This window comes from Polistes fuscatus, unplaced genomic scaffold, assembly GCF_010416935.1.
Source record: "Polistes fuscatus isolate 324 unplaced genomic scaffold, CU_Pfus_HIC Scaffold4, whole genome shotgun sequence".
NCBI classification, from domain to species: domain Eukaryota; kingdom Metazoa; phylum Arthropoda; class Insecta; order Hymenoptera; family Vespidae; genus Polistes; species Polistes fuscatus.
Window position 1 is genome coordinate 9,894,202 of NW_025113118.1, and position 22,203 is coordinate 9,916,404.

Below are 22,203 nucleotides of genomic sequence, written 5' to 3' on the forward strand. Positions count from 1 at the left end.
ATCGTGGCTACCTTATGAATTACTATTTTTATTCACTAAAATCTAACTAGAACTGGAGTAACGTATTGTACAGTAGCAGTAAACCTCAAAATCATGACAACTGCGTACAATAATTACAAAAGTGTGGTACTTATTTAATAATGGATAAAATATTAACCAAATCATTACAGTCCAGTCGTTATTTAGCTTATAGATCATTACTATCTAGTCAATCAAATTTAAAGTAAGTTACATCAAATATTTAAGTCAGAATGTAGAAATATAAGAAATAACATTAGTAGAACAATTTCATCTATATAAATACAAAATTATTAATTTGACATATTTTATGCGTATACTTAACATTTTACAGGATCTTAAATAAAAACGTTGTGAATTTACATACAGATTTACAAAATTTAAAATCAAGGCAACATGTTCTTTGCAATAAAAACAAATATAATTTATCACAGTTACAAAAGCGTAACATGTTTATTCAAACCCAGGATACTCCTAATCCAAATAGTTTAAAATTTCTTCCTGGCGTTAAAGTGTTAGAAGGAGGTGGTACTAAAGATTTTCCAAATGCTACTAATGCTTATTGCTCACCTCTTGCAAAAATGTTATTTCGTATCGAAGGAATTAAATCTGTATTTTTTGGTCCTGACTTTATTACAATAACTAAAGCGGATGAAGATATGGAATGGGGTATTTTAAAACCAGAAATATTTGCAACGATCATGGATTTTTTTGCAAGTGGATTACCAATATTAAATGAATCACAACCTCCAGCAGACACACGTATATAGACAAAATTTCTAAGCTTACAAAGAATAATTTTTACAATAAAAACAACTCTATTGTAATAACATTATTTTAATTTTATAGAAATTAATGAAGATGATGATGAAATTGTTCAGATGATAAAAGAACTTTTAGATACACGAATACGTCCTACAGTACAAGAAGATGGAGGTGATATTGTTTTTATGGTAAACATAATTTATAATATCCAAATAGCATTACTTTTAAATATACTTTTGCAAATTTTCCAGATATTAAAATTGACTTTGTTATAGGGTTTTGAAGAAGGCATTGTAAAACTTAAAATGCAAGGTTCTTGCACTAGTTGCCCAAGTTCTGTCGTAACATTGAGAAATGGAGTTCAAAATATGATGCAATTTTATATACCAGAAGTATTAGGTGTCATACAAGTTGAAGACGAAACTGATAAAATAGCGAAAAAGGAATTTGAAAAATTAGAAGAAAAATTACAAAAGTCGTCAAATAATGGCAATAACAAATAATTTTTTCAGACGCTTTACATTTTATATAGTTGACAAAATACATATGATATTGTGCATAATATAAATCATATCGCAGATCAATTATAGCAAAAATACTATGTACATTATTTAAAAAAAGAAAACAAATAAAATAAATATTTAAAATAAGAAAAATATATTGACGTTTACATTTTTTTTTATTTTTCTACTTTTTTTACAAAGTATTAGCGGCTAGATACAGAAACTTGCCATACGCGAATAGTATTGTCGGAATAACCTGCAAACAATGTTTGTCCATCGGTGGACCAAGCGAGAGACAAACATTGAGGTGGCTCTGCTTTACTGGTTGCAGATACAACTTCAGGTTTTAATTCCTCAACCATTTCTTTAGTTTCAAGATCCCAAATCTTGATCCATGGTCCAAATGCGGCACAGAGCCAGTAGCGATTAGGGCTAAAGCAAAGTGCAGTAATGATGTCATTATGATCAAGAGTATGAAGGTGTTTGCCATCATTCAAATCCCACAACATAGCTTTGCAATCCTAAAAACAAACATTATGTTTAATAAGAGTTCATCGTATTAATAAAATAAATATTTTGTTTCAAATTAATTCATTACGTACCTTTCCACCAGATGCACATAATGAACCATCTGGAGAAACAGTAACTGTATTGAGATATCCAGAATGTCCATTATGGTTGATCTTTAGTCTGCAGTTTGTCAGGTTCCATACCTGTAAGATTAATCATTCCATAAAACAAGAATATTTATAATTTTTAATATATAAGTGTAAACATAAATATTCAGTCCCATATCCGCTTACCATTCATAGATATCATGGTGTTAAAATGTTCATCATTTAAAATAAAGTTGATATAACATTACATTTTTCATAATTTTCAATTAGCATACCTTAACAACGCAATCCCAGCCCGCAGATACAATAATAGGATTGGAATGATTTGGAGAGAAGCGTACGCAGCTGACCCAATCCGTATGTCCTTCATCTTGAATGGTATATTTACACTCTGCCAATGTATTCCACAACTTGATAGTCTTGTCTCGTGAACCCGAAACAATTTGTCGATTGTCTACAGAGAAGGCGACACTCAGGACATCCTAACAAACAAATGTTGATTTTTCGCTCAAATAATCATACTTTAAACATTTGTTAACCCTTATGGAACGATATTATAAACGGGCCAATACTTACAGTATTGTAGGTTTAGCCCACCTCTTCTATTTATTATATAAAATAAAATATATAAAAAAAAGCTTCAGTTAATTTCCAATTTGAGGTACCGCCAGTATACCCCACTCTCAGAATAAGAGCCCCACCTTGGTATGATCTTCGAATCTCCGAGTGGTCCTGCCTGCAGCTAAGTCCCAAAGGCGCAAAGTTTTGTCCCAGGAACCGGATAGTGCATAATTTCCATCGGAAGATAGAACAACATCGCTGATGAAATGTGAATGTCCATACAGACGCTTTTGAGGAATACCGTAATTAGCGTCATCACGCGTTAACTTCCATACAATTAATGTTTTATCTATAAATGTAATTAAAATGTTAATGCACTATTATTTTAACACGTAGAGTCCACATTGCATGCAGGCGTGGGTTGTTTGAGCGGCCATTACTCGCTACGATATAGACAAACCGCCAAATGGAAAGACAATGTATGACAAACTGCACTAATTTTAGATATTTTACATAAACAAAATTATGTTCTCTTAGAAATTAGATTATTAATTGCAATTTTTAAATACGTCACTCCACGAATGAAGATCAATATAAATTACTACAATCAAAAGTATATACGAAAAAGTAACACCAATCTAACAGATGACTTACCACGTGAGGAGGATAAAATCATATCCGGATATTTCGGATTTGTTGCAATTTGCGTAACCGAGCCATTATGACCCCGAAGAGTTCCCCTTAACTGCAGAGTTTCAGTCATCTTGAATGCGATTAAATTTCTTTAAATCAAAGATGTATTTGGATTACTTCGACCATCCACTCTTCTTGAAAGTCGAGGATGAAAGGATAGTCGGAAACAGGCAACATGCATTCAAGCATTATACATGAATACATAGAGAGCAGAACTATTTATTATAGTATTTTGATGATATATAGATAATAATATAAAATACAACAATTAGTTTATTAACATTTGAACATTTATTTTACAAATAAAAAACATTAAATGTGATAAAATAATTATCAAATTTCGATTTTGTTTTTAATCGATAAATATTAAAAGAAAAAAAACATGTCGTAATGGCGCGAATTTTAAATGTGTAACTATGTAATTCAAATGTGTGTTAAATAATAGGAGTAAAATATAATGAAAGAAAAGATATAAACGTAATATGAAATATTACATAATACAAGATATGAAATCATAATAAAGGCTAAATTTTAGATAATTTTTGTATTTGCGATAATGTGCCTTATGCATAGTGCATCAAAGTTCAGTTAGAAGGCATTGACAACGCTCGCATGCTTTACTAGTTGTTTATATTCTATGGTAATAAAAAGATGAAGTACGATTGGTGAATGAATCGCATGGGTGGATCTTGCAAGAGTTTTGAAGGTGTACGTACGTGAAAGGGATAAAGAAAGTAATAAAAATAGGGTCATTGAAATCAGTAGGACAGAATTTAAAAATAACATTTACTCATGAGAGCTTGATAATTAAAAATGATGTGGTTTGTATCGACATGGATCCTTTTAAGTGTCTGTCAAATAAATGCTTTCAATTTGGAAACACAAATACCTGTTGTTAAAAGAGGATTTAATGGTACCTACTTCGGTTATTCGGTAGCCGAACATCAAGAAATTACTGAGGATGGTACTGGAAAAGCTAAAAGTTGGTTAGTAATTTTCAATGATCTTGCTGATCAAATTTCATTTAAAAATCAACATTGTTTTTTATGTCTCTTTCTCATTTTTTTTCTTCAACTCTAAGGATACTCAGATAAGAAGCGAGATAAGATGAATGTAAACATGACACTATCAACTATTATTGTCTAGTATAATCAAATTTAAGTTTACTTAAAATGATATACTTTTTGGTACTGATGCTAATTAAAAATAAAATAAATGATTAATTTTTTGTAATAAAATTAATAAAACTATATACTTTATATTGGTAATGTATTATAATTGATATTTTGTAGGATGTTAATCGGTGCCCCATTAGATCAGAATAGACAACCAGAAACAAATAGATCTGGTGCATTATGGCAATGTCCATTAACGACATATACGAGGGATTGTATTCAAGTTATTACAGATGGACGATCAAGTATGTTTAATTTTGGTTGTATATTTTTGTTATAGTTGACCAGTAGTAATTTATATTTAATATTCATTTATCATTGGTGATGGAAATTTTCAAAAGAATCTATTGTGTATTATGTTTATACAGGATGTCCTGTAACTGGTGATAAAAGCGAGCAGGGGGGTATGATTCTACATGAAATCAATTTAGTTTTTCATGTACAATCATCTCTTGTTCGCTTGTACCATCAGTTATAAGAAATCCTGCATATAGGAACATTATTTTTACATTATTATAAACATAATGGCTAGTATGTGGTCTAACTGTTTATTAATTTGATAAAGCATGTAACTCGTAAATTTGTGGTACCATGTATAATGTAAAGTATTCTTTTCATTTTTTTTTCTTTGTTTAATTTTATGTCAGTTGTATAATAAGATTATTTTTTGTTAAATCATGTTTTGGTTAACCAGCAGCAGAGGGTGGTCTGTATGATTCAAGTAAGTGAAACAAAACAGATGTGACAGAATGGTTGAATGAAAAATTCTTCGAACTTTTTTTACTTTTTTAGATTATTTTTTGAGTATTTTTATGAGTACTTTTTTTTTTTAATTTTAAATGCTTCGATAGGAATACTCGCATGAGGATTAACTGTAATATCTATCTTTGTTGTAATTAATACTTTTTCTTCATCGTTTCTCTTTTTATACTAAACCACGTGCACGTTATGTGTATGCCATAAAAATGTCATAACATTTATGTTATAACTCTGTAAATATGGAAAATTTCATTTTTACAATGACCAGTTACATCATTAACAAGCATTATTTTTATCTATGGCATGTAAAATGATAAACATATTTTATGTGATTTATAACAGGGAAAAATTTGAGAAGCCTTGATTTTTATTGCAGTATACTTCAATTAGTTTTAGTCCCAGGAAGATTCTTTGTTTTGAAAAATCTTGTGAAGAAGACTCGAACATCGCGATAGCGTTTTTTTTCAACAAACAAAACAAAATAGCTCAATAACGTTCGTTTTTTTTTTATGTCCAAAAAAATTCAAACGATGCAATGTCGTTCGTCATTTTCCATTAAGTCGGTCCAATAAGCTTTTCTTAGTTTTGCTTGCACAATTAATGTTATTTATTTAATGTTATTTTATTAAAATAAAATACGATACCCCCTTCCATTCTGCTCTATTAACTTTTTCTATATTGTATAATTACTCAGTAAAATAATATGAAATATTTAATATTGTTTGCGTAAAATTAGCAAGAAAAAGAAGAAAGAAGTTTTCCATTATGGTCAAATTTATTGAGTTTTTTTGACATTAAATTTGAAGAACTTCTTGGGACTCAAACGATAATCATTATGATTGTTATATATCAAGAAAAAGTAAAATATTTTCTTTAACTATAATTGTTAAAATTAATATTGTAGTAAAATATTAAAACAACTTTGATTTCAATGTAAATCATTTATACTCAATCATATTTTTTTCCATTTCATTTGAAAATCCTTATGTATTAATAACATTAGATTATTTTGCTTTATAGATATTGTGAAGTACTAACACATGATTAATTTTAATAACAATTATATAATAATTACTTATTGTCTTAACGAGTTAAAAATATTTTTATAATAAATGATCCGATTTGATCTGATTTGTCATGTAGGTATACTGCATACGCTCAATTCTTCTTTTTCTACATAATAAATACGTTTTAAAAAAATTCTGCAAAAAAAGAATTGAGCATAGTTAAAAAAAGAAATATGTTTTATGGTTTGTTTTCTGATTTATAAAGATCAATGGTATATGCAAAAATTTATAAATAAAATTATGATAATGTTACTATTCTAAAGTTTCTGTTTCTAGGTTTTGATTCTGATGATTTAGTTCCTCCTGGTAAGGATGAAATAAAAGATAATCAGTGGTTGGGAGTTACAGTGCGTAGTCAGGGTGTTGGTGGCAAAGTAATGGTGTGTGTTATAGCCCTTTATATTATTTTGTTGTCATGTAATGTAACTAACAACATATTTTTACTAATACATTTCATTAAAGGTATGTGCTCATCGACACATTGTTAAAACCGCTGATTCTCGATGGGGACAGGGTCAGTGTTATATATTGACTCAGGATTTAAAATATCCAGATTTAAAAAAACCATGCTCAGGAAAACCTACTAATAAGTAAGATATGCAATAGCAATGAATTATATTGTTTTATGCATTTTTGTTATTTTTATTTTATTTCATTTCTAAAGAGCACATGAACAATTTGGATATTGTCAAGCTGGTACGAGCGGAGTATTTACTTCTGAAGATCGTGTGGTGATTGGTACACCTGGACCTCATACATGGAAGGGAACGTTATATCTTTTTACTGTTTCTGATGAATTTTTAAATAGGGACAATACTGTTTACAATGTTCCAATGCAAGATACTTCACCTGTTAACAAATACAGTTACTTAGGTCTGTACTTAATAATTCATTTGTATTATTTACAAGTTTTTAAATAACTTCAATTATATTACAAATCAATTTTGTAGGCATGTCAGTTGCTGTGGGTAACTTCTTTGGAAATGGTTTAGCATATGCTGCTGGAGCACCACGTTCGAAAGGTACAGGACAAGTTGTTATTCTCACAAGAAAAGACAATAAACCTGAGATGGATGTTGTTTTAATCTTAAGTGGTGAACAATTTGCTTCAAGTTTTGGGTACGAAATTACTTCTGCGGATGTCAATGGAGACAAGTGAGAAAATTTGTTATAATATATTAAACATTATTTGCTATTATCAAAATTATTTTAATTCATTATTTATTTCAGAATTACAGATTTAATCGTGGCAGCGCCATTTTATTTTAATAAGGCGGAGGGTGGAGCTGTTTATATTTATACAATGTTATGTAAAAATATTAAAGATAACGATAAATGCAAGCCCGTTAAATTAGTTGGACGCGAAGAATCAAGGTTTGGCTTTGCATTAACTAACTTAGGAGATTTGAACAAAGATGGTTACGAAGATATTGCTATTGGTGCTCCTTATGAAGGAAAAGGAACAGTTTACATATACCTTGGATCCAAAAATGGAATCATTACAACGCCATCACAGGTATTTAAAGCAATTTTAAAAGCAGTTGAATATAAAGCTGCTCTTGACGTTCATAAATAAAATTATAAATAATTTTATTTATAGATCATTCATTCGGAAGATACTCCAGTACCATTACGTACCTTCGGATATTCATTAAGTGGTGGAATTGATATGGATCAAAATGGTTATCCTGATTTATTGATCGGTGCTTATGAAGATGATGCTGCTGTACTTCTTCGTTCCAAAAAAATTATTGACATTACCACATATATTAGCTATCTTAAAAAAGATGGGACATATCAAGATAAGATAGATCCTATAGATCCTAATAAATTAGGATGTGCAGCTAATCCCGATGCAAATCATACATGGTATATATCATATGCAAGTTTATGAATATATGTATATCTAGTGCACATTACGATTACAAAATTGTTATATTTTTTAGCTTTTCATTTGAAGCATGTTGTAAAACAGAATCTTTAGTTAAAGAAGAAGACATGCAAAATTTACGATTAAATTATTTCATAGAGGCCGAGACATATTCTGGTGTCAAAAAATTTTCTAGAGTCTGGTTTGGCGTTGGTAATACACGGCCTCATTATGTTAATCGTACGGTTACTTTGGATACAAAAAAATTAATACATTGTCAAACGGAAATTGTATACTTAAAGGTAGGATATTTTAACGAAATAAAAATGTATGTATAAAATATTTAAAACATTAGTTAATAATATAAAAATGATTTTTTAAGGAAAATACTCGTGACATCCAATCGCCCATTAAGTTCAGATTAAATTATTCATTGATACAAGAAGAACCAATGATGCATGCCGAAGGAGATTCTTTGCCTGATATTAAAAATTATCCTATTCTTAATCAGCAGGAAGCAGCTCGCATATTTGAAGCAACATTCCAGAAAGATTGTGGAAATAATGATATTTGTGAAAGTGATTTGCAAGTGTATGCGCATTTGAATTTATCAGGTTTGTATTTGTCGATCAATTTATATAGTTTTAATTTGTTTATGCACTTTTACTTTCTATACTTGCGATCCTATTCACACATTCACATTTGCACTTGTATGCCCTGCATGTATTTGTTTTGTTACGTTTGTTTGTCGAAAAAGAAAATACATCTAAATATGTTATAATTATTTTCAGTGTCGTCAGTTAAGCCTAACTTCTACGAATTACTTCTTGGTGAAAAAGAAGAAGTGGTAGTTGAAGTTAATGTAACGAACGTTGGTGAATCGGCGTACGAAGCGCAACTATTTATAACTCATTCGCAAAATTTAAATTACATTGCTAGTAAAAGCAATGATTCTGTAATTTGTAATTTATACAATGCCACATTGGTGGCATGTTCGATTGGCAATCCATTTAAGAAAGATAAAATGGTGAACATACAAGTGCGATTTGATCCTAAAGGTTTAGAAGATAATGAATCATTTTTAGATTTCGTGATTTTTGCTAATTCAACATCGAAAGAAGTGACAGAGAAGAAACCTACATTGTTACAGGCCACTGTGCTAAAGAGAGCTGAGTTGTCAATAAAAGGGTAGGTTTGTTGTAACCTGTTTATTATTTATTATATATTTATGATTCATTTATTAATATTTGTTTATTAATTTAACAGAAGTGCAAAAACTCAATGGGCCTTTTATGGTGGACCAGTTATCGGCGAATCAGCTATAAAACATTTAAGTGAAATAGGACCTAAAGTTTCACACACTTATGAAGTATTTAACGAAGGACCGTGGAAAGTGAGTAGCGTAGAAGTAAGAATTTCGTGGCCATATGAAGTCGCAAACGACAAATCTCATGGCAAATGGCTACTTTACTTAGAAGAATTACCAACTGTGCAAGGTAATTATATTTTATATCGTCTAAGAAAACATTTAAAATAAATGAAAAACATTAAGAAAGATTATTTTTAAATTACTATTATTCATTTATATCTTTAGTAAATAAAAAACATTTGTTTAGCCTTAGGTGAAGGAGAATGTACACTTCCACCAGGCCATTCAGTCAATCCATTAAAATTACAAGACTCTGTTAGTTTTGAAGACCTGGATTCAATTTTCCCAACACCATCTACGTCGCCTCCTATTTTGTATAATCATACTAATCATATAAGAATGAAACGAGATACAGAAAAAGTTGTAAATACTCGAACAATTATTGACAAAGATGGACAAAAACATTATATTGTTTCAATGGTAAATTAATGAAACATAATTATAAAATATTAATTATAAAACAGTAGTTAACTATAATATATATCATTTTAAATTACATTTATTTTATAGAATTGTAAAGCAGGAACGGCTAAATGTTTTGATATAACATGTATCATATACAACTTGCAACGAAAACAAGAAGCAATTATAACCGTCAAAGCAAGGTAAATTTTCATGTGGTATAATAAATACCATACTTTTCTATGGGGGAGATAAAAGAATAATCTTTGATAACAATTATATTAAAATTTGTATAGACTTTGGAATTCAACATTGGTGGAAGATTATCCGAAAGTAGACATGGTGAAAATAGGTTCCAACCCAGATCCTTTAGACCAACAAGATGTCGAGCCTGTTCCTCTTTGGATAATCATAGTAGCAGTAGTTGCAGGTTTACTATTATTCATTTTACTTACATTAGTACTTCGAAAGTTAGGTTTCTTTAAACGAAGACGACCGGATCCTACTTTGTCTGGTAATCTCGAAAAACATAGAGACGATAATCCAGAAAATGAAGCTTTATTTAAACACTGAAAACTTATTTAAAAAAAAAAACAAAAACTAAAACAAAAAAAAGCACAACAAACAAGGAAAACAAAAAATACTTACAACATGATTTTAAAGAATTTTCACAATACTTAACATTCAGTACTTATGAATAATATACAAAGAACCAATAGCTGACAGCAGCTTTAAAATGACATCAAGGCTGTTTATACATTTTTTACGTACACTATGTATATATAACAGAAGCAGCTATGAGTATATGCAATTTAAAAAAAAAAGAAATTGTGATAATAACTTTTTATATTAACCCCTTGCACTACAATTAAACGGTGAAAAATTGTGTAATTTAAAAAAGCATTTCATTTTCATTAGCTACTATATAGTATAAACTTTTATAAAGAAAACATATTGTATTTTATGAATTATATATTTTGTACATATTACAAAATGTTTACTGTAACTTTAGTCAAGTGTAGCTCGTTATTGTGCAGTTGAGTGTAAAAAAACTCATGATGAGCTAGACTCGTCATTTTAGCGCAAGTGGGTTAAATATTTACTTCTTTTCTAAAATAGTGCTAGCACTATTCTTAAAAGATATACTTTTATATATTTATATATATGTGTATTTACATATTTATGTTTATTACATAGTATTTTTTATTTTGATAAAAAATACACATATTACGATAGCGCTGCTGTTAATGTATCACTTATTAATTTATCTCGGTTAAGTACATCACAAATTTTTTACATATTTTTTATCATCAGTAATATGTGTTTTGCAATGATGCTTTATTAAAATATAAAGCAAAAATTCAACACCATCATTTGGAATGATAGTTTGAACGGTAATATTAGGTCTACAATAAAGACTGCTACAAAATAATAATACTAATTAATTAGCATCCACTTATTTACTTAAATAATATTAAGAAGTTTCCATACGTGTGTATGCATGGGGTAATGATTTGTGTAAGGATACATTTACAGTATGTAAAGTAATTTTTATTAGCCATATCGTCTGATGGAAGAATGGCATAATGTTCTATTAAATATATGAATTATGTTATGCATTGACAGACCAAATGCAAGTTCGTTTATTTTTTTATTATGAACCATTTTGTGTTTCATTTATTACTTCTATACCAAGAAAATACTGGGTCTTTTAATTAATTGTAAAGGTTTATACAAGTGATACAAGTAATTGTATTGACTGATATTAGTATGAATATCAATACTAATAGTTAACAAGGCGATACACGTGGTTTTCTAACAGATGGCAGCAATAATTTAATTTTTTTTCTGTTAATGCATAACTTTGTCAATATTTAAAAATGTATTTTAATAATTTTCGTAGATTATTATATACTTTAAATATAACTAAGTTACATATTGCTTTATTTACTATTAGAAATTGACAATTTCGAAGAAAAAAGAAAGATATATTAAGTGAATAGCTTTTGCTAACTTTATACTGCCTTTTATAATGATACTGTACTTTAAATTTAGGATAAATATGTAATTGGCAGTAGCATTATATGTTTAATATGTTATTACTATTATTATTAAAAGTAACGTTATAAATACACATGATAATAATTAAAAATTAAAAAAAAAAAAGAATTCTGTATATTTTCTTAAGATAAACTTGTTTTTTTTTTTAATACTAAAGAAATGTTATATAATTTAATATGAAATTATTTCTTGCAATATTTGTTAATATGGATTATTTAAAGAGTTTTAAAAAATTGTGTGTAAAATATATTTATATAACATCGAAAACGTAAAGAGACTAGAGATAATAAAAGGGAAGATGTAACTTCTATTAAAAATTTGATTATCTTTTCCAAAGTTCGCTAATTATAGGGACGTAAATAAGAGATAAATATGTTTTTTAATGTTCTCAATGGTTTTTTTTTTTTTATTTCTCGTATTATGAATTCCTATTGGTATTACATACAGCATACAGATATTTTAACAAAGGAAGAATTGATACATTTTTATAGGTTTAGGTATAAAGTAATTTTTTTATTTTAATAACAAATTCACATACTAATAATATATGATGCTTAATGTCAGAGTTGTTCACCATTAGGGTGCTCATCGTCATTGGTTGTGTCTTTATATTATTTATTATGTATGCAAATAGGATTTTTCTTTGTTTTTCAAAAAGCTTAAAATTTCAAAATATCGTGGTTGATTATTTTGATATTCTTCGTTACAAAAAGAGATTTGTTCCCTTATAAATTGTAGTAGCTAATCATTTTATTTATAGACTTACTATGTATAAAATTTCCACATTCTAAGTTTCCCCTTGATAATCAAAAAAGTGACGATTTTTATTTAAAATATAATAATTCTTCAATCAAAACTGTAGATGTTATTGTTGTTTTTCATCGGTAATAATGACAAATTGTCATCTCATCTGTTACAGAATTATTTTCTGTGCTCATTGGTATTAATGACAAATACTTTTTCTTCATAAAAATGTTCTTGTTATTATAATTAATACAATTTCAACTTAAAAGATTTTTTGGTATTTTAGTGTTTCAAGGTTCCTCTCTTGTTTTTTGATTTTCTCATTGATTTTCTTAATGATTTTAAACGATGTGAGACTGCTTGCTGAGTGACTTCTAATGTTACAGCAAGTTCTTTTTGTGTTTGAGATGAATCTTTCTCCAATATTTCCTCCAATTCTGCATCCTCGTAAATTTTTGGCCTTCCACTGCGATCTTTGTCTTCTACGTCGAAATCACCGTTTTTAAACTTTTTAAACCACTCACGACACGTTCTCTCACTCAAAGCAGCCTCACCATATGCTTCTACGAGCAATCGATGCGCCTCAGCAGCAGATTTCTTTATATTAAAGAAGTAAACTAATATGTCCCGCAAATGACGCTTATTTGGCTCAAATTTGGACATTTTCAACTAAAAAAAATTATATTTTACCAATATGAAATCAATAATATTAATAGGTTATGTTGTTCTTAAACGTCCAAACTAATTTTTAAGCAGAATATCATCTGCGAAAGTAAACGGAAACTCCGCGCCGCGCTATCTACATTAAAACGGCGGAAACTTATTTGTACACCTAATAGATTCATGGAAAATTTGCAATCGTACTACACATTTCACAATGATAACAAAATTTCGGTTTTTATTTCTTCTCCATTAAAATTACTTTTCTTTTCTATTTTCTTTCATACAATACTTTAGAAAGATTTGTACAATTTTTCTATTACTTGCAGAAGTGTATACGTACTTTCCTCAGTCTTATTATTAGCTACAAAAATCGCTCTACTGTATGTACTTTCTGTATCATTATTCACTTCTTTTTTTTTTACTCAGTAATTCCACAATGACATCAATCATCACTATCAATTTTCCTATTACTTTCTTTAATAATAAGAAATATTTTTTGATAATATCCGTACAGTGTACGTGAATTTCCCAATAGTTTTTGTATATACATAAAAGCTTGCCATACTTGCATGGTAGATATTTTTCTTACAAAATGTATTAAAGCGATGTATAGAAGTACTTGAATCATGTAATATAATTTTTGATAATCTAATATATGAGCAATTAATAATTTTCTATTTGAACATTATACAATAGACTTTTTTGTATTTCTTATTTCTCATAACAAATGTAAACAAATAAGAAGGATGAGCATTTTTAAAATATGGCAAGGATTCTAGACTATCACAATTTATTTTGAATCCTAAACATTTAATTTCATTCGTAGCATGAACAGTTTCATCAAACAAATAAGCTTATGTTTATATTACGTTATATCATATATAATGATATATTATATATAACCCAATCTATTTACTAGGGCAACAGGCTGTAAGTAAATATATATCTCTTTATCTAATTAATAAATTCATAAAACGAATTGAAAAATTTGTATAATATTGATAATTATTTTCAAATTTGTCAAAATACAGTGAATGCTCGCACGTATCATTAACATTTACGAATTAAATATATATTCATACTTATATTATAAAATTAATGGCACGTGAATAAAACCAAATTAATTTTATATATATTAAGTGTCGTTCCGAAAGTTTCTTGCTTTTTTTTTTTATAATAAGTTATATACGCACAATATATTTTGGTTTTATTTTTATATTAATTTACTGAATAATATACGATCTATTCTGCTCTATTAATTTATTCTATACTGTATATTACTCAGTAAAATAATATGAAATAATGAAGATTATGCATATAAAATTACGGAGAAACAAAAACAAAACTTTAGAGACGACCTAACATATATTTTATCAATATTTCTTAATAATCATTTTGTTAAAAAAATAATTATAAATATAAGTAACATATGTAATACATATGTTTTAACACATTCCTCAAATGACTTAGATATTCTAAAATAATAATGAAAGTAAAACTAGAAAAGTAATGACATGGTGAAAGCATCACTGGATTGTATAATACATTAGTTTAAAATAATGTAAAAGGTCATTATGAATGCGTGAAGATTTGGAAGTACTGCTTGTATAAGTTAAAACTGCCATGTAAAAATCTAATATAATTGCCATGTAAAAATCTAATATAAAACTGCTTATAAACAAATTCTAATTCTTGTATTTGCTTACTAATAAAAAAATGAATCTTTAACAAAACGAAATACTATTCCTAATATTTCGTAATAAACTTTATAGAAAATGTAAAAATTTATGTAATAAAAAGTTACCGTTTCAATAAAAATAGATTTTACTTCATAAACAAAAAAAAAAAGAGAAAAAAACAAAATTTGCTAATTCAATAAACTTTAAATCAATTAATATGGTGCATATTCAATATTGTTTTGTTGTAAAACGTCTTTAGATACAAACAGTCTAAAGTCATAAACCTGTAAAAAGAGTTAAAATAGTTAGAGATTTAAGATTCTTTTATAGTTACATTGCTCACAGCTAATATTTTAATACCTGTATATCAGAATAGTGAGCGGTGCTGTAGATGCATGCCATAAGGAGTGAGCGTCGAAAATCCAAAATATTGGTGAAAAATCTAACACTTCTAACAGAGTAAAAAGAACTGCTAAAATATTGAACCAACCGATGAGATAAGCATGAGATAATTCACGTCTAACATTGTACCACCATGACATTGTTATCACAAAAGTTAAGAAACCTACAATTAAAAAATATTATAATTAAATATATACGGAATAATCCTCGAAATGGTTCATCGAGTTTTAACTAGTTGTATTTTACAAAGTATTACTAATAAAATATTGAACGACGTCTTAAAATAAAGAGAAAGAAAAAAACCCAGATGTAACTCTGACAGAAATTCTAATAACATTTTGACGCAACCCGATAAATCATTTTGAATTACATCCTTTATGTATAATTTATTACCTATTACTACATTGAATTTCATGTTGTATCCATAATTAATTGCACCAGACCACAAATGTGTTAAATGTGTATACAAAATACTGATATAACAACAAGTAAGTATAATAAATGTTTTAGTATGTTTATATGTTATTCTATAATTAACAAAGAAAAAAAAGGGTCAATTAATCACTCTATATATATAAATATAGAGTTAGAGGAATTAGTTATTTGCAAATATAGGTTTTACCTTAATAACATACAATATAATAATGTTAATACGATAGCAAATGCAGATGAATAATCCATTACTTCTGTAAAATCTGTGTCACGAGCATGGAATATCGTTGACCAAAACCATCCATTAAGACAAATCTAAAGTATTACGATTAACTATTATATTAATAATATAAATTTGTTATAGCATTAGGTTGTACTAAAAGTACAAATACTCACAAGACTAAAATAAGTCCAAACATAAAACATTGGATATTTGGAATTAACTTTTTTTTTAAATTTCCAATATGATACCCAATGCGCATAAAAATTCAATATTGAAAACAAAACAGAAGCTGGTTCTTGGCATCCAAAAATTCGTATAAATGGCCACTATGATCAAATATATAAATATATAGAGCTTCCTTATTTAATTTTTTAGTGTTTTATAAGTAAAAGATATATAATTCTTATTTTTTAATTAATAATCTTTAAAACTTACTTTTCCGTTAAATTGTGGAACCCTTAAACCATGACTTACAAAGTAGTCAACTGTACGCCACATACACATATATTTACAATCTTCAATACAAGACCATGATAATAATGAAAGAGATAGAGCTGGTGGATTATTAAAAGTTACATCTGTAAAGAAAGAATGTATTAGAAAGATTAATTTATCAGCATTTTATAATACCAGAAAGAAACTTTTAGTAAATTAAATGATAAATCAAATAAATTCTAACCATAAAAGAATATTTTCAATACTTACTATTTTTACAATGACTGTTAAGATATTTCATAAGACACTGATTGTAAAACGGTGCTTCGTCTCCTATCGATGCAATTACGTTTGTAAAACATGTCTGAAGAAATAAACAAATTACCCATACCGGCTTTAACATAATGTCAATAATTGTATAACTACACCATAATACGTGTTATATATATACTATATTTGATACTTAATGATCAAGAAAAATAAATACTCGATTCAAATATAAAACTACGTCGAGTAACGATTAAAACCAAAATGAAAAAAGAACAGCTTTGATAAAGAATCCAACCAGATAAAGTAAAACGATTAAAAGTTATTAAATGACGTATATAATGTAGTAATTTCGTTAGAAAATCGTAATACTTATTTAAATATTGCCGCGCAAAAATCGATATATCGCGATACGATCACGTTATCGCAATCGATAATCGTGTACGTGCGATTCGATTTGCACGTGCTATATAATTTAAAACTTATCATTTTCGTTGCTTTTCATAAATGATTACGAACAATCAATCATGTTTAACAAGTTTTTATTTTGTAAAGAAAATAATTAGACGAAATCGGATGTTTTATGATGCTTGTTTCTTTTATCCATTTCTTGCAACGTTTGTACGAAAGAAAATATTTCAGGAAAATTTTGATGCTTAAAAGGTGGCAACACTTACAAGGGACAAATCTTGATTACTTTATTCTATGGTTTTCCTGCAATTCTGCGGTATAGAACTTTTTTTTCAAGGTGCGTTTTCCGGTTTTATTTTCCGTCACGCTGCGAACTTGACAGTGTCAAAGATGTAGAATAATTACATTTTTGATGATTATATGAAATTATGCTACGTTCAACGAAGATCAATTTATTCTGAGAAATGTAAGTTAATTGTTCTTTTAAATATTCAAATTTATATATTTATTTCAGTTCGGTAATTAAATAAAGATTTTTATCTTTAATTATAAATTGTCCCTTTTTTTTTTTTTTTTTTTTAAATATGTTAGTTGTAATAAATTTGTACAATTGCATATAAAAAACATAATCATAATATTTAATTTTCCTTATAATTGCATTTGATTTAGGTATAAGTACAATAGTATGATTTTATGGATTCATGCTTGTGTTACCTGACGTAATTGACAATGGACTCGGCTTTGACTGCAGTAATAAATCATTTCTATAGTCAATACATATGTTAACAATGCTAGCATCATGGAAACGTCGAACATTCACGAGGGATACATATATTTCTGGAGCACCGTGGAACACAGTGGTAATAGAGAATATAATATATAATTTATAGTTACATTTAATTTTTGAAATATAATTTATAAAAACAAGAATATAATAAAACAAAACTTTTCATGTTTACAGGGTCTGGAGAATATACCTGATGAATAAAAAGTACAAAACCTATAAGCAAACACTTATTGAGATTTTAAGATTTTAGACTCAATATTTAAAGTAAGATATAATGCTATCACTTATACTATTTAAACGTATTAACGACTAACCACACATCATCATTTCATACAGTTACACAATATGTACCAATGTACTCTTGAAATGATACATGTATTCCTGGTGCAAAATATCTTCTAACATTTTGTATCTTTTACTCGACGTATGATGTGTACCCAGTATTGTTTGCAAAATTCAATTTGCATTACATCAACATGCAATATTCAATAGATGTTGTACACATATTCATATATTTACAATTATCAATATGAAATCATGTATTATCATCTGCTTCATTTTTACTTCATACATATTACCAATATTAGGATATACAAAATATAATCTTTCGAACATATTTATCAAATTTACTAAACGATTAGATGACAAAATTCATACTATATTAATATCATATTATGGGTCTCTCTTTTGTTCATTTACAAATAACATACATATTTTAATCTTTAATTATGTCATCATTAATAGACAATATTAATGGATTATATAGAAATCTGTAGTAACTTAAATACTCATGTGCAATTTTTTAACTATCTTACTTTTGTAATATTAATATATTAATAATCTTTGCAATATGAAATCATTTGATTTTTAATTAATCCTGATACATATATACGTAAGTAGGATAATCAATGCGATTCCTTTATTCCTAAGAAAATCAAATATTTGAAACATCTTGAAATTTACGAATATATTTTAATTCTGACTAAAATTGCTATTTAAATATTTAAATGGTAATTACTTTTTCTCTCCACATAATGAGTATACTATTCATAACGCAAATTATTGCCATTCCTTCGTGGCAAGTACACTCGTCAATCAGAGCCAACTGGTTAAAGAAAATCATTAGTAGATTGTTTCAGGTATCGTTTAAAATCTTTTTATTCTCTTCTGGTTTTAAGTAAAACAGTATTTGTAAGATTTGATCGAGCGAGTGAGCAGTTCGTGAGAGTAACCAGATATCGTAACGATAGAAGTTTGTCAGCTGCACACGTGCAAGACTATTTTTGAAATTGACGTCATTTGTTGCTATTAAACGAAAAAAGAATGAGCAAACAAGGAGCACGTGTTTGCGTTTGATCATTTTTGCGAGTTGATCAAATTACTTAGAAATTTCTCTTTGAATTTCATTTTCTTTATTATATCTATGCAAAGATTTACATATTATGTATATAAATAAATAGAATTTAATATATAATTATATATCAAATAAATATAGTTCATATCTGTGATAATTAAATAACGCGTATAGAATGAAACGAATGTAATAACATTTTTTGAAACAATATGTTTAGAGAGTGCTTAAAGGTGGGGGTAAATGAAACGATCGAAAATATTTCCCTATAATATCCTTCAATTGATTTGTCAGTTATGCACAGGCATCGGTGCATATGAACATCTTTTTCGAGAGAGTGATTAACAACCAATTTATTATTATATTGTTATTGATTGGAATCAACTGCATTTATCTGTAAGTATTGTAACGTTATATTGATTTTTACATTTGATATGATATAATATATGAACAGACAATAAAACAAATGGAAGAGATGGTGATATTATTGAATAAATATTTAATCGCATTAATAATCATGAATTTGAGATTAAAATAGGTTACCTCAAATGTTAACTGATCATTGATGATTTATTAATATTTATTTATTTGATATTTATCCGTGTATTAGATGGGTAACAAGGGACCTTACAAATCACATACGTCAAATGAAAGTTATTAGATTCAACACTTCCGTATACGACGAGTTTGCACAAGTCTCGAGTTAATATAGTATCTCGAATAGAGCCTCAAAACTTGATATAGGAGTTGAAGTTAATTCTACCGTTGGGAATCGGTTCAAACTGAGTTTCCGACCATCATTTTCTACTGCACCATCGCGACCTGACATCGCTAATATCAAATTTGTCCGAATACGTGCCGGATATGTGTGTATGGGTATACGTTGATAGGTGTGTGTGTATGTGTGCATGCTTTTGTCTTATCAAGTTTCATTTATCCTCTTACATATAACAATCTTCAAAGGATTTATTTGATGTTGCTACACAATTAACAACAAAACGAATATTACTAGTTTAAAATTAATTTTGCGTATTTGTATCTATTAGGTGTAACAATTAATTTGATACATGTTTTATCAAAATCGTCATTTTGTTTTCTTTTTTTCGTTAAGAAATTGGATAGTCTTTTGAACAATCGAATTTTAAACAAAGTTATCGAAAATAATGAGGAGACTATTTCGAAGAATAACAGACGTATGATTATTCGTTAAATAAATAAAAGGCATCGAATTAATTGTTACATCTAGTTAACAAAGGAATTGTTTGTTGTTTCTTTGATATTGTTATTTTTTTTTATTATTTTTATTCTCGTCTACCTTTTTCTACATGTAATTTCTGGTCATGCGGGATTTCCTCAATATAGGACGCACTTAATTAAACGTACATATTTCAATATATTATTCTACGCGAAAAATATATACATTTACTTCCTTTTTTCGCGCTCATTAAACGTCAAACAAAGTATTTATCAATACGAACGAACGGGGGAAGGGGAGGGGGAAAAACATTTCTTTCTTATAGTTTCGATAAAATGATCATCGATGAATATATAACGAATATCTTTTTAAAATATACGTGTATATGTATATCTTTGATTATTTTCATTGTTTTAACTGTTATTTTTTTTTTCAACCTTACCATACACCTTCTTTCTCCAGGCTTACGAATGAATTTATTTTTCTTTTTTTCTTTTTTTATTTTCTGTTTGCAAATATCTCGACAAATAGTTTTTCTTGATAAAAGAGAAAGAGAGAAAGAAAGATAGACAGAGATAGATACAGAGATAGAGCATTATCAAAGGGGGTAGCTTCGAATATAAAATGATAGAGGTAAAAAATTTTCTTTTACGTATGCGACGTCTTTTCTTTTCAAAGTCTTTTATATTTTTGATCCTTAGAACTCTCGGTGATGAATTTGGTCCGTGGTTCTATGTAAATGTGCAATGGAAAAACATCTCGTGAATTGTACATCGAATGTGTAAATGTATATATATATATATATATATATATATATATATGTATATGTATGTGTGCGAGCATATATGTATATTGTAAATAGACATGCATATTTCCAAGCGTTCTTACACAATACGATTGAATGCACTCTTCGTTTGCATATCCCCCCAAGCATGCATATATACGTATACATATATGTATATGCAATAAATATATTTTTTGTATCACAGGTTCAATTAACCCCGTGTAAATGTTGAAAAACCCCTCTGTTGACAATAAGCGTAAAAATAATAATAATAATAATAATAATAATAATAATACAAAAAATAAAATTAAACGAAACGTTCGCGTCGAGAATACGCGATTATATTATCCGTATTATCCGTTACGCGATTACTTTTAAACAATACGTGGGAAATAATCAAACGCGTTCGATGAATATCTTAATATGTGTGAAAAAACAAAAATATTTATCAAATGTAAACTAATTGTATCATTTTTGTGAACATTTGCTTTGGTAAACCATATATCGGTTTATCTATATACACAGTGAATTATAAGTAATATATATATATATATATATATATATATATATATATATATATATATAACATATTTTGTAAATATGGTTAAATCGTTCTAAAAGTTTATTTTTTATCTTATTCGTCATATTCTTTATTTTACGTGATATTTTACTAACGATAATAATAAAAAAGATAATAATATCGGTCCAGGTAGACATTTGATAAGAAAAACTTTCGTGACGACCTAATATATAATATAACTACATTAACGTCAAAAAACGTAGTACGACGTTAACCTCAAGAAGAAGTTCTTCGAGTAAAATTTTTGAAATCGTGTTATACTCTTAAGTTGTGGAAGGATACGGCTTGGTGATATGCCTCCTAGCGACGTTCTAGTTTTCAAGACCTCGT

The 22,203-nt window shown here is 27.9% G+C and overlaps 5 protein-coding genes and 1 long non-coding RNA gene across 8 annotated transcripts in view; 4 read left to right on the top strand and 2 right to left on the bottom strand.

The window, feature by feature from the left end:
* The first annotated feature begins 38 nt into the window (after positions 1–38).
* LOC122520550 (NFU1 iron-sulfur cluster scaffold homolog, mitochondrial-like) lies at positions 39–1,417 on the top strand. Its single transcript, XM_043640631.1, has 4 exons — positions 39–223; positions 353–780; positions 868–971; positions 1,059–1,417. Exons 1-4 carry the CDS (start codon positions 141–143, stop codon positions 1,284–1,286), a joined length of 843 nt encoding a protein of 280 aa, XP_043496566.1. The 5' UTR covers positions 39–140; the 3' UTR covers positions 1,287–1,417.
* Positions 1,418–1,443: 26 nt separating this feature from the next.
* LOC122520549 (guanine nucleotide-binding protein subunit beta-like protein) lies at positions 1,444–3,345 on the bottom strand. Its single transcript, XM_043640630.1, has 5 exons — positions 3,119–3,345; positions 2,605–2,813; positions 2,179–2,385; positions 1,889–1,999; positions 1,444–1,807 (listed from the first exon to the last, which is right to left on the bottom strand). The coding sequence occupies exons 1-5, from the start codon at positions 3,225–3,227 to the stop codon at positions 1,490–1,492; spliced, it is 954 nt and encodes a 317-aa protein (XP_043496565.1). The 5' UTR covers positions 3,228–3,345; the 3' UTR covers positions 1,444–1,489.
* A 455-nt stretch (positions 3,346–3,800) lies between these two features.
* LOC122520552 (integrin alpha-PS1) lies at positions 3,801–11,491 on the top strand. 3 transcript variants are annotated; one of them, XM_043640634.1, is made up of 16 exons: positions 3,801–4,143; positions 4,450–4,577; positions 5,027–5,053; positions 6,435–6,538; positions 6,621–6,748; positions 6,823–7,031; positions 7,109–7,313; positions 7,389–7,674; positions 7,759–8,027; positions 8,105–8,330; positions 8,411–8,642; positions 8,820–9,216; positions 9,295–9,524; positions 9,645–9,877; positions 9,968–10,062; positions 10,156–11,491. In XM_043640634.1, the coding sequence occupies exons 1-16, from the start codon at positions 3,971–3,973 to the stop codon at positions 10,430–10,432; spliced, it is 3,219 nt and encodes a 1,072-aa protein (XP_043496569.1). In that variant the 5' UTR covers positions 3,801–3,970; the 3' UTR covers positions 10,433–11,491. The 3 variants fall into 3 exon arrangements, with proteins under 3 accessions (XP_043496569.1, XP_043496570.1, XP_043496571.1); XM_043640635.1 differs by having other exon boundaries at positions 5,030–5,053; XM_043640636.1 differs by lacking the exon at positions 5,027–5,053.
* A 3,657-nt stretch (positions 11,492–15,148) lies between these two features.
* Positions 15,149–17,071, bottom strand: LOC122520553 (post-GPI attachment to proteins factor 3). The gene is made up of 7 exons (XM_043640637.1): positions 16,769–17,071; positions 16,499–16,641; positions 16,237–16,389; positions 16,031–16,155; positions 15,802–15,935; positions 15,367–15,571; positions 15,149–15,290 (listed from the first exon to the last, which is right to left on the bottom strand). The coding sequence occupies exons 1-7, from the start codon at positions 16,899–16,901 to the stop codon at positions 15,215–15,217; spliced, it is 969 nt and encodes a 322-aa protein (XP_043496572.1). The 5' UTR covers positions 16,902–17,071; the 3' UTR covers positions 15,149–15,214.
* A 390-nt stretch (positions 17,072–17,461) lies between these two features.
* On the top strand, positions 17,462–18,819 carry LOC122520993. The gene is made up of 3 exons (XR_006304634.1): positions 17,462–17,642; positions 17,846–18,036; positions 18,138–18,819. It is a non-coding gene; the product is annotated as an uncharacterized LOC122520993 (long non-coding RNA).
* Positions 18,820–19,631: 812 nt separating this feature from the next.
* Positions 19,632–22,203, top strand: part of LOC122520994 (toll-like receptor 3) — a 29,757-nt gene continuing 27,185 nt past the window's right edge. The window contains exon 1 of the mRNA XM_043641366.1: positions 19,632–19,710. The gene's annotated coding sequence lies outside the window, so the exon portion shown is untranslated. The remainder of the gene's footprint in view (positions 19,711–22,203) is intronic.

What these genes read in the sequence shown, in the direction of transcription:
- LOC122520550 (XM_043640631.1), top strand. Translation starts at nt 141, where the DNA reads ATGGATAAAATATTAACCAAATCATTACAGTCCAGTCGTTATTTAGCT. An exon ending in TCTAGTCAATCAAATTTAAA is followed by an intron (nt 224 to 352) that starts GTAAGTTACATC and finishes AACATTTTACAG; the next exon opens with GATCTTAAATAAAAACGTTG. An exon ending in GAGGTGATATTGTTTTTATG is followed by an intron (nt 972 to 1,058) that starts GTAAACATAATT and finishes ACTTTGTTATAG; the next exon opens with GGTTTTGAAGAAGGCATTGT.
- LOC122520552 (XM_043640634.1), top strand. Translation starts at nt 3,971, where the DNA reads ATGATGTGGTTTGTATCGACATGGATCCTTTTAAGTGTCTGTCAAATA. An exon ending in TGCGCATTTGAATTTATCAG is followed by an intron (nt 8,643 to 8,819) that starts GTTTGTATTTGT and finishes AATTATTTTCAG; the next exon opens with TGTCGTCAGTTAAGCCTAAC. An exon ending in GCTGAGTTGTCAATAAAAGG is followed by an intron (nt 9,217 to 9,294) that starts GTAGGTTTGTTG and finishes TTAATTTAACAG; the next exon opens with AAGTGCAAAAACTCAATGGG.
- LOC122520553 (XM_043640637.1), bottom strand. Translation starts at nt 16,901, where the DNA reads ATGTTAAAGCCGGTATGGGTAATTTGTTTATTTCTTCAGACATGTTTT. An exon ending in TTATATTGTATGTTATTAAG is followed by an intron (nt 15,936 to 16,030) that starts GTAAAACCTATA and finishes TGTTAATTATAG; the next exon opens with AATAACATATAAACATACTA. An exon ending in CTCACTATTCTGATATACAG is followed by an intron (nt 15,291 to 15,366) that starts GTATTAAAATAT and finishes CTCTTTTTACAG; the next exon opens with GTTTATGACTTTAGACTGTT.
- LOC122520549 (XM_043640630.1), bottom strand. Translation starts at nt 3,227, where the DNA reads ATGACTGAAACTCTGCAGTTAAGGGGAACTCTTCGGGGTCATAATGGC. An exon ending in GATTCGAAGATCATACCAAG is followed by an intron (nt 2,386 to 2,604) that starts GTGGGGCTCTTA and finishes TTTGTTTGTTAG; the next exon opens with GATGTCCTGAGTGTCGCCTT. An exon ending in TATGTGCATCTGGTGGAAAG is followed by an intron (nt 1,808 to 1,888) that starts GTACGTAATGAA and finishes GTTTGTTTTTAG; the next exon opens with GATTGCAAAGCTATGTTGTG.